The sequence below is a fragment of the Nannobrachium achirus genome (genome assembly GCF_963921795.1).
Source record: "Nannobrachium achirus genome assembly, chromosome: 1".
Lineage (NCBI taxonomy): Eukaryota > Metazoa > Chordata > Actinopteri > Myctophiformes > Myctophidae > Nannobrachium > Nannobrachium achirus.
In genome coordinates this window covers 25,023,768-25,035,938 of record NC_137810.1, presented here as the reverse complement: position 1 = coordinate 25,035,938, position 12,171 = coordinate 25,023,768, and the positions used below count along the sequence as shown (strand labels likewise).

Genomic DNA, 12,171 nt, shown 5'->3' with positions numbered 1-12,171 from the left:
TTGGACGCGGGACTCGTGACCACTTGCGGCTATGAAAAACCCAACTGCGTGCAGAGGACAGCGATGGAAACACCATGAATTATTGAGTCTCCTATAAAAACCCAAGCTGTGCGGAATGCGTCAGAACCCTGCCTTCCCGTGACAAACTGTGGCCTCTGGCCTGCGTCAAATGCTGTTTTATTCATGCCCTTATATGGGTCCATTCGGGTCCATCTACACTCTCAAGAGTAAAATTAAACCAGAGGATTTTACGGTGTGGTTTTGGAAAAGGAGATGAGCACGAGGCTGAACAGATGTGGCTGCTTGTTATGTGTGGCTGTGTGGCCGCGTTGCTGTACGGGGGAGTCCCCCCCTAGTGGGCGGGGGCTTCTACGGGGTATGATAGGTCTTTTCGTTAAAGGAGATAAATAGACAGGAGATGATCTCACGTCTCTTCATCTCTATTGATGATGCAGAGGGGTATACAGTAGGCTGGGCTTCGCTCTCTCTTTTATTTCTCTTCCTCCATTCCTCCTCTCCATCCTCCTCTTCCCTCATCCATCCCCCCTGCTCTCTCGCTCGCCTCTCCCCTCCCCGTCCGCCCTCTCCTCTCCTCTCTGCTCTGTGTGCACGGGCAGGTCTCCACTTCACTGCCAGCAGTGATTTATTCTGCTTAGGCAAATGAGTGTGGCTTACAGCCGCGCTGCTCCCTTTCTGCTTCATCAGAACGCATTGCACACAACACTGGTGCAGGTCGCAGCCGGCAGGCACTCGCGCAACCCCTGAAATGGATCTAAGAGACACGCTGGCGGGATCCACTGAAACACAATGGGCTGATGTGATTCATTTCTGTGCTTTGTGTGTCACGGGACGTGTAATCAAACACATGCACCAGGCGGAGCCTGCATGTAAAGATCAAACATCCACACCAGCACACATTGCATACATTTACATACACACGGACAGAGACGTGTGTATGTACGCACCAAATACGCGTAAGCTAACGGACAAGTAAACATAAACACACACACACACACAAACAAAAGAGAAAACACGGTTAATTACACACACCTAAACGTATAGCGTAAACACTCACTCGTGTTTATGCATGTGTAATTGACCTGTTTTACAGAAACAAACCAATTAATGTACATTCATGTCATAGAGATGTGCCTATTTGTGTGTGAACACTCTCATGCATGTATAAGATGTACCGTATGTGTATGACTACTGGTTGATGCGTATGTACACTGCAAGATTCTTACTGTTCATTTAACTCAGAGAGTATAGAGATGGAACCAAAGGGTCCATTTGGTTCCATTTGTACACTGGGGATGTGTGTATGCGGCCGCGTGTGTTTGTTAAGGATGAAGGAGGCCCCGCCCCATGGATACCTGTGACCTGGTCGACAAGGATACGGGAGGTGATGATGCGTCCGTACTGGGAGAACAGCTGCTCCAGTTCCTTCTGGGCCATGGTCTTGGGCAGGCCGCTCACGTACAGGTTGGCGTCCCGAATGGAGGCTGAGCTGGGCCGTGCGTACGACACCTAGAGAGAGAGAGAGAGGGAGAGAGAGAGAGAGAGAGAGAGAGAGAGGTGTCAGAGCATGATATCATTATCCCTGTTGGTTTAACCCAGTGGTTCTCAACCTTTTCAGGCCGCGACCCTCACAATAATCATATTTTAACTAGGGACCCCCCCCAGGCCCCACCCTACGAGCACTAAGAGTTGAGGCATTACATTTTGTATAACACGCTTCTTTTGTGAAAATAGCAGATCTACATTCTCACAGGCGTTGTGAGCATGTAGATCTTCTATTGTCACAATGTCTGCCTCTAATATTTGACAATTTGGCCAATGTTTAATTTGTCATTTTAGAGGTATTAAAAAGTCCTTAAATTGTCACTTTAGAAATGTCCATATACCCTCTAGTCTACTCTAAACTTTATGTTGGTTTGTTTATTGTTGAGTGAGACAATAATGTTGCACATTATGTTAATCATCTAGGGACCCCCAAAGTAATTTGGGGACCCCCCTGGGGGTCCCGACCCACAGGTTGAGAACCACTGGTTTAACCCATTAAGATGTGATGCCGGTTCTACACATATCTTCAAAATCCTAACAGTTTATGAAAAAGAATTATGTTGCTATATTAGTGCTCAAGGGCCCCAACATTATATGTATTTGGCTGTGGACCCCCATCTAAAAATATTTTGTTCCAGGGACCCCCAGAAGCAAAGATTTGAATAAAAAAGGTTTGCTTTTAAAAAATGTATACAAGATTTGCACAAATGTTCATGATTTTTCAATAAATAGCAGATCTACAAGCTCATAGTGTGGCATGAAGTGAACGCGCTTATACAGTATGTCTTGATTCTTTTAATAGCCAAAGTATAAAACAGATGCTTTCTCGGTTTCTCTTTCACTTAACCCTCTAATCTTAGTAAAACAGACCTGGGTTGCAACTGTACTTGGACCACTTTTTCTGTCTACAACAAGTTTTGTTTGGGAAAAATTGCCATTCTACAATGTTGTTGTTCAAGTGTTTCACAGAGAAGATTGTGTGCACATCTTATGCTTGTATTTAAGCCAGGTGCTGGAACATCAAGGCATCAAGGCGAGAATCAAGGAGAAGATAAAACATCCACACACTGCTTTTAAGCTCCAAAAACATACTTTTATTATTGTTTTTAACATTGCAACCCTTTTAGATCTTCATCAGGCAAAAGAGGTTCAAGTGTTTAACATCCGCACTTGTGGAAGGCAGGGCTGTTGATGGAAGAGCTGTGACAGTGACGAGGTGTTCTTAAAGTGCATGAAACAGTAGGCAGATTTTGTAAACTACATATTGTAAGGGTAAAAACATGGCATGCAATGCTGACCTTGTATGCCATGTTTTCACTGTCGGGCAGACACCTCGTATCTCCAAGTTCCAATTTTTTTTTTTTTTTTCGCAAAGCAAAGCCCTGCTTCATCATACAAGGCCATCGCACAAAAGTAGTGAAATCACCCGACAACGACAATATACAACGTGATGTAAATGGGTGTGGTACATTTAGGCGTGCCAATGTGCAAGTATACTGGTGACAATTGCCTATGCTTATATGCACACCCATGGCTCAAATATAACACACACTTCGCTGTGTTGCGAACATCATGGCGTGCTACTGTATGAGGTGAGCCTGCCATGCCTTTAACATGAACAGGAAAACATACTACAACATGTGCCTTCTGGGTCTCATGAAGCATAAAAAGTGTGTGTGTGTGTGTGTGTGTGTGTGTGTGTGTGTGTGTGTGTGTGTGTGTGTGTGTGTGTGTGTGTGTGTGTGTGTGTGTGTGTGTGTGCGCGTGCGTGTGCGCGAGCACGCCCACAAGTAAAATCCTCAGTGTTAATTCATCCATTTGTAACTCTGAGAGACTACAAATGTAACCAAATGGTTAAATGGTTACATTTATATACTCTCAGAGTTAAATGAACACTGAGGTTTTTACTGCTTATAGGAGGGAATATAGGCTACTGTATAGGCGTGTGTATGTTGGCCAGGGGCTGTGGTACACAGGGGGTTTGTGGGATAATGAGAGGAGATTTAGTCGGTGAGGTTCACTGTGGACAGGATATAGAAGTTGGCATTTCACAGGAGGTATGGCACACTCCCCCGGGGTAAAATCTACAGGTGTTTGATGCTGATTATTTCACTTCCTGTTCGTTAAATACAGTTTCTGAGCTAAAGGAAGCACTGAAGTTTGATCTAGACATCATTTAGGCTGAATTTCATCCGAATTAAAGTCGGCGCTATTATGGAGATCAGCTAAATTATGTAACAAAACACAAATGTGGAGCGCATAGCTACAGCGCTGTGTTGCTGACTTAGATCCAAAAAGCCTTAACCTTTTTCAGACATTTTAATTAAGTCATTAGCAGCTGGTCGCAAAAAGCCTTTAAGCCTTTTTACCATGCACCATTTAGCTTCGCCGACCTCACACAGTGGATCTGTTCATTTCTGTTTTCATTAAGGAGACACAGTTTACACTTTACTTTACTCAGACTTTTACGAGTCTGACCACATCTCAGTCTTCCAGCTTTTACTATTGGCACGCACGCAACGCAACGCACGCAACGCAACGCAATGCAACGCACACACACGCCCACTTCGGTCCATATAGGCATTAGAGACAACATGAAGATGTCTATCATCTTTTCCCCACAGATTAAATCAGTTTCTCCTTATTCGCATACGAAATAACTCATACATATTTACATACTCGCACACACACATACACACACACACGTGCAATCAACAGACCTACAAGTATAAACACACACACATGCACACTTATAGGGCTTACATTAAGATCCTCACATGTTAATTATTACTATCCATTTGTAACTCAGTGTACATACAACTACAACCAAATAAGGGTCCATTTGGTTACATTTTTACACTCTGAGTTGAATGAACTGAGTATTTTACTGTGCACATTCTCAACTTCAGTCATTCCACTCTTTCCCCTGTGTCGTACCAGCGTTTAGTCTCAGGCAGAACAAACATCTAGAAATAGCGCTGGTATTACTGTTCCTTAACACTCGCTGTCTACCACTGAACTTTGTACTGTCAGTTGTCAAGCCCCCAATGTATACATCTTAAGTATGTTACATGAATCCCATTACCACCACCGCTACTGCTGCTGCTGCTGCTGCTGCATGGAACAGCTTCCCCCTCGCAGGGGCTTTCATTACCTCTGACATGTGGGGACATAAGCCATCCACTACACTTACAGTCAGGCAAACATGCAGACCAATATGCAGACACATCGCTGAGCAGTGGCTTGGAAATACCACTGAACCCCTGGTGACAGGGGAACAGGATCACTGGGGCACAGGAACAACCCAGCATGTTCATTTAGGGGCATGAAACCCTAGCTTGTTTTCCTGTACAGGTTCAAAACTACAGAAGGACAAAAACACGATAGCCTAATAAGGAACGCAGCTGCAGCTAATAAAATTACATTAAAGTTACATTATACTGTAGTCAACATTATTCTCAATGCACACAATAACACACCCATTATTTACTGTATAGCTGCAGCCGCGTTGTTTATATTACGGTGTACTATAAGGCCAGCCTTATACAGCTATATGCTATATCTTTTTACTCTTTTTTAGTTTCTCTCCCTCCCTCTCCCTCCCTCACTGTCTCTTTGTTTGGCTCTCATCCTCTCATTCGCTCTGTCTTCATCTTCCTTCCCTCTTTTGCCCTTCTTCCTTCCTGCTCTTTTGTTTCCTCTGCTTCTAGTGTCTGTCTTTTTCTTTTCTTCCACGCCAACTCCAAGATGTCTACTCCATTAACACCTCTTCACGATGTGCACGCTATTGTGTGTGTATGCGTGCGTGTGCGTGAAAACAAATGAGACCTAGCTAACATGCAACTGTATGCATGTGGCTGCGGATACGCGAGTGTGAGCAGCGCCTGCACGCGTCGTGAGTGTAAGTGTGTGTGTGTGTGAGCGTGATCTCCTCACACCTTGGTGGGAGGAAGGCAGCATCACAGCCATCGCTGGGAAGCTCTTAACGTGTGCTGAAGGGTGACACCGGGGTGAGAAGGGAGACTGCAGGAAGACGCAACACAAAGCCTCTGAGAACACGTGAAACTCTAGAGTCAAAGTGCTTCCTCTCACTTGTTCTTCTGCGGAGGCGGAGAAGTGTGTGTGCGATATCAAAGTTAACATTCAAATTTCCTTTTCATTCAGAACGCTGCCTTCAGGGTCTTTTCTTGTGTGTAGTAGTACTGCCATGGGCTTCCATCATCGCAAAGGGCTGACTTTATGTACAGTACAGACAAATCCTCAGGGTAAAATGGAACCCAGTGGACCCTTAAGGGCCATCTATTCTGTATGCTTGATTTTGTGTACGTTTTGGGTGAGAGAGTACAGTGATTATAGGTCGACATGCTTAGTTCGTCTACGGTTTGTGCGTGCCGACCCGCTCTCCACTCCAATTCTGCTCCCGTTGGAGCCGCGTGCCACATATTTTGCCTCACAGCACAGAGCACAGAAGAGATTCTCAGTGTACCCCGATCAGGATTTCACTCTAATGTCTCTGTCATTCAAGTCTTTTTATATTATACTTTGTGTCAGTTAACGTTATATCACCAGCCAGTCAAAGGATATACGATTCGAAACGCAAGTGAAAATGTTTTTGGCTGAATGAACCACACAGCTCGAATAGCCCCCATCTCTCGAATCTGGTGATTAATCAATAAGAGAACGGCGTTCAAGCCACGGAGCTTTCCATGCTGGTATCATAGAGGTATAAGAACGACATCTTTTCACTCTTTTTGCAGAGGAAAAGTTATTTTCCTCACTACTGCCCCCACGGTTGACAAAAGTTCGCCACGGATAGTTCTTGCGTAGTTGCGTACGTACGTTATAATCGGTTTTAATACGTCGGGTTGGGTGTTGTCCACTAGCCTACGGACAGGGAGAAAGAACGGACACCAAACGGAGGAAATCTCTCTCCCCCTCCGTTTCTAGTGTAGACTTGCGGTCCTTATGTATTACTATGCTATGCATGGTACTTTACAAGTCCATTGGGTTACGGGTGCATTGAGTTAGTTAAATTAGCATCTTAACAGAGTGCCAGGGATGATTTGAGGTAAACCCCCTCGCTGAGAGTGCGTGTTTCAGAAGCTGCAGGGGAACCGACACTTCTGCACTTTGATGAAGAGCCTGTTAAGTTCTCCACTAGGTAATGACCTTGAGAGTATTTAGTCTATCCTAAGTAAGCCTTTTATTCTCATGGCTGACTTAAGAGATTTAAGAGGGGAGTGCAAACTTTTTTTATTGTGTAAGGTTACGTAGAAATCATTCCATTATGGACGTTGTGACCACTGCGATGGAAAACCAACAGTATGGGTAAGTTGTTTAGATGCCTCCATGCCGCAAACACTTCTGTACCACTGCTGTACACCAATAAGAAGCCTACGGGGAAAAAAGCGACCTCGCCCTAAATGGCAAGATCGCACAGAGGGCGAGGTCGCGCAGGACGGAAATATATCGGATCAGTTACCCATATATGGAGATTCCTGATAGCCATATATGGAGATCCATGTAAATGGATATATGGGCATATTGGTTGGATCGGAAAGAATGTGTTTCATACAACTGTACATTGTACATTGTGCAAGTACAGTAAAGGCAGGGGAAGCAGCTAAGAACATAGCAAAAGTTGGAGTCTGTAGAACCAACCCCAGACATGCTTACTCGGTTACTGGTTATGTGAAAGTCTCCATATATCTCCATATATGGGCATACAAGGGCGGAATGTGATGTCACAGTTGTCATAGTTAACAGTTTGCCAGCCGAAATAGAATGGTTGTTGGTAGATTAGCCGTGAAATTTCTATTATTGTATTGTGATCTGAGACATAATATTATGTTTATAAACATGAGCCCGCCACCACTCCTTCTTGGACCGCACCGTTGTTTTTTCTTCTTTTTTTTCCCCCCAGGTCATTAGCTCACCATGATTATCTGGATCTCTGTTGGGATAGAGTGGTAGTTTTGGCCGAGCATCGATCTCCCTGTGTGTTTCGCGTGCGCGATCCGTGCGCATAATAATCCATGCATATAATCCAAGAATGACTGAACAGTCGATGTGACCATTTTGGCTAGCTTAGCCCTTAGCACTCCAGCTATGCTAATGTTATCCTCCAGACAGTAAACGGACGGTGTCAAGGAAGCATGAAGAAGGAAAGGCCATGACGTCACCTCCGCTTCATGCCATGAGCTATCGATGGACGAGCGGTGACTAGGGAAGGTTAGACGATTGCCGATTTTCGGATAAAATCATTTATTTCGGTTTTAATGACCCAGTACGGGAAAAGACGACGCGGCTGAGACTCCTTGCTCAGATGTCCGATATATTCCTTAATATTAAGGGGCTCCCCGTGGCTTGGAAAGGGTTAACTGCGACCTACGGTTGCGACTACAATGCAAAAGGGGAGGAGCAAGTGATAAACATGATCATACACACGTAGTCACGTACACACTGTATTCATTGACTTGTGTCGTCTGTAAGCTATGCACAGTGAGTGATACCTACTCTGATAGAGTATCATGCACACTGTGCAAGTACACTCATGCATGAGGACAAGCGCGCGCACGCACACACACACACACACACACACACACACACACACACACACACACACACACACACACACACACACACACACACACACACACACACACACACACACACAAACACACGCATGCACAATAACTGCTCTATCTCTCTTAGAAGTTACAGTACATCAAAGCCAGGTTGCTGGCTTAACTCCAGGCTAGGCCAGACAGTGTTGACATGCCATGTCCTTTTCAATATGCTGTCTGGGGATTGGAGGCTGCCTCCACAGGCTACCCCTATTCACAACAACAGGCTAATCCCATCCCATTAGATTCCATTAGAACAGATTAGATCAAATGACAGCAATGAGAAAGCAGGGATTACCACAGACAGCAGATTACAGCCTGGATTAAAACCAACAACAGGAGAGGAGAGGAGAGGAGAGGAGAGGAGAGGAGAGGAGAGGAGAGGAGAGGAGAGGAGAGGAGAGGAGAGGAGAGGAGAGGAGGGGAGAGGAGAGGAGAGTGTTTCTGATGATGTGCTTTGCAGTGTAAGAAGCTCTGCACAGCTGTGCTTAACTTTAACTGTTACTGTTAGAATAGGGATAATATTGTCCATGTGTTTGTGCCAAGGATGTGGGATCAATCAGATTTGACATTTACTGTAAATCACTGGTTCTCAAAGTGGGGTCCGGGGACCCTCAGGCTTCCATGTGGGCGTTCCAGGGGGTCTGCAGCAAAATAGTAAAACAGTTGAATCCTTTAACCCTATATAAAAGCTCATGTTGTGAGCTTATCTGCTAAATGTTGAGAAATCTACTGGGTCCCAAACAAAAGTCTTTTCAAATGGGGGTCCTCTGCCAAATACATATCAATTTAGTAACATTTGACGTGAAAATGATTGAAACTACTGTTTGTGTTATTCAAAAGGAGTGAAGTGGCGTTTTTGATACAGTCCAGTTACCTTGATTGTTTTGGTCTGAAGTCTGAGTCCATTTAACGTGTTGATGGCTTTCTCTGCATCCTTTGGGTCAATGTAATTCACAAAGCCATAGCCCAGACTCTGTCCTAAAAAATAAAAGAGAGACAGAGACAGAGAAAGCATTTTACAAAGTGTTTCCTTGGATAGGAAGAATCCTGGCAAGCAAGCAAGCACTGTTTTGAGATCTTCCTGTGAATAAAACATGGCAACGCTGCACCACCACAAAAGGCAGAAATACTGTAATTGTCGACGAAACAACAACAACAACTACAACAACACGTCCATTTTTGTGCAAAGCGCATTGTGTCTCAGATAGCAGATATCCCTTTGAGTGCGAGACAGGGCCTGATATCTCAGTGTTCCCCAACACATGCAGGCTTTTAAGTGGTCGCCATCAGGGCCTTCAATAGGGAAAGCTTTACAATGACAAAGAACACCCCATTTCCCAGCAATACACACACACACACACACACACACACACACACACACACACACACACACACACACACACACACACACACACACACACACACGCAGAGAAGAGGATCCCAGGCTATGCACCACGCTAATGGGAACCGACAGCGGTTAGTCAGACACAAAGTGAATCACAAAATATGGAGCATGGCTGCTTTGGCAAATAAATACATCTGGGCTAACGGATATCACAGCACGGCACAGAACAGAACAGAACAGAACAGAAGAGCGCTGCTCTGCTCTGCTCTGCTCCACTCGGCAGCGGACGGGTAGACGAGGCCAGGAGGGAGTTGTAGTCCTAACATCAAACAGACCATGATTTTTCTCTTCTTCTCTTCTTCTCTCCTCCCTCTTTTTCTCTGGATTAACTGTGGATTATCAGCCGCCTCTCTATTGTTAATTAAAAACCTGCCATCCTGGAGAGACTCCTGCTATTTTTAACCAGCCCTGCACTTCTCTCCTCCTCCACCTCCTCCTCCTCCTCTCTTTGACTCCTAGCTGACACCATCACAGTGTTTGACTATACACATACACCACATATGATTTAGCTTGGCTTCATTGGGTTTTGTGCTTTGTTACAGGCCAGTGATTCTCAAACTCCCCTTAACTTTGACAGTGTACAAATGGAACCAAATGGACCCGTTAGGGTTCATTTGGTGCCATTTGTACACTGTCAGAGTTACAGACTTGTAAGGGTCAATTTAGACCTCCATAAAGGAACCCACAGAGTCCCTGGAACCCACTTTGAGAACCACTGACCCAGGGCATAGGAGAAAGAGTCACAGATCATTCTTTTTTTTTTTTTTATATATTTATTGAAAATTTTCAGAATGTACAGAATATGTATGTAATATGTATGTTAATATATTGAAGAGTCACAGATCATTCAGTAGATTCATGCCATGTATGTATACCACTTAAAGGACAACTCCGCCCTAAATCACTTCTAGGCTCATTTTCCTACTTATATTGATCCAAAATTACTGTCCATGGGGTCTATTAGGCAGAAATGCACCTGTTGTCCAGTTTCCCCAGCAGAACCCAGCAGCTCTCATAGCATAGAGTGGAGCCTATAAGCCTATCGCTTTTACACCATTTTTTGCAGTCAAAAGTGATTTATTTTTTCATGAATGTGTTTAATAGTAACACATTCATTGTCATTACAAACACATCCATGCCTTGGTTGTCCCACACAATGCACCAAAATCTCATAAATCATGTTTTGGGGTGAGCATTCGGCACAACTGCCAATCAAAGTGACTGTACTGGCCTATCACAGGGCATCTTTTCCGGGACTCTGTAAAACACATAAAAGAATAACATCTGTTTAGAAGAGTGTGATGGCTTTTGTGGGACAACGATGGCATGGATGTGTTTGTAATGACAACTAGTAACACATTCATGAAAAATAAAATCACTTTTGTCCACAACAAATAGTGTAAAAGCAATAGGCTTATAGGCTCCACTCTATGCCATGAGAGCTGCTGGGTTCTGCTGGGGAAACTGGACAACAGGGGAATTTCTGCCAAATAGACCCCATGGACAGTAATTTTGGATCAATATAAGTAGGAAAATGAGCCTAGAAGTGATTTAGGGCGGAGTTGTCCTTTAAACCCTGATTTATACATCATCCTTGCAAAAAGAACAGAAATAGACAAAGCTCAAAACGCAATTGACTTTTGAAAACATTTGTCTAAAAAAGGGGACACCAGGTTGTAAGAGGTTAAGAGTCGTTGCCAGCAGAATGTGCCGTATATATTGTAAAATTACATCATTTTTTCTGATAATATTAGAATGCAAGCTGAACATCTGGGAAGCATTGGAGTATAATATGCTCTTTGGAGTATTTTGTTCCCTTGTTCCATCATCTCTCTCTCTCTCTCTCTCTCTCTCTCTCTCTCTCTCTCTCTCTCTCTCTTTCCCTCCCTCGGTCACTTCATCCGCTTTCCTATCACCTTCCTCACCTGTCTCCCTCAGCCTCAACAAGAAATGTGAGGTTCGACAAGCGTAGCTAGCAGAAGGTGAGCTTAAAGTGTGCTGGCCAAGAGCACTCGTGCAGGGAAATTTGGATGGGCTGGTTAGCACTTAATGACACCAACTCAGCACTCAGCCTAGTCGGGCAGCCATGGACATTCTGGAGTCTATAGAGTTTCATCATGGCAGCGTGAGTGTGTCTGTGTGTCTGTGTGTGTGTGTGTGTGTGTGTGTGTGTGTGTGTGTGTGTGTGTGTGTGTGTGTGTGTGTGTGTGTGTGTGACTGAGAGAGAGAGAGAAATAAGCATGTGCATTTAATTTGGGTTAGTAATGTTCTCTCGACAATTCCCGGCAATACAGCCATGATGGATCCAGTATGCAACAGCTGGGGTATGTTAATGATGTGTTTCTGTAAGTCTGTGTGTCTGTGTGTGTGTTTGTGCGTGCGTGCGTGCGTGCGTGTGTGCGTGTGCGTGTGTGTGCGCGCGCGCGTGTGTGTGTGTGTGTGTGTAGGAGGGTCAGGTTGGCACGGCCACCCCCAGTGTCGTCCTCCTAAGTCCCATCTTGGCCCAGCCTCAGGGCCTTGCATGCAGGCGGGAGGAGGGAGGGTGTGTGTTTGGCTGGCAGCGGTCCCCAGGTG

At 44.7% G+C, this 12,171-nt stretch overlaps 1 protein-coding gene across 7 annotated transcripts in view; it reads right to left on the bottom strand.

The window, feature by feature from the left end:
* The window catches only part of elavl4 (ELAV like neuron-specific RNA binding protein 4), a gene marked incomplete at both ends in the record, with an annotated part of 102,306 nt that overhangs the window by 23,942 nt on the left and 66,193 nt on the right, over positions 1–12,171 (bottom strand). For all 7 annotated transcript variants that reach the window (XM_080723455.1, XM_080723456.1, XM_080723457.1 and 4 more), the window contains 2 exons: positions 1,374–1,527; positions 9,067–9,170. In XM_080723455.1, coding sequence (XP_080579581.1) covers positions 1,374–1,527; positions 9,067–9,170 — 258 coding nt within the window. The remainder of the gene's footprint in view (positions 1–1,373; positions 1,528–9,066; positions 9,171–12,171) is intronic.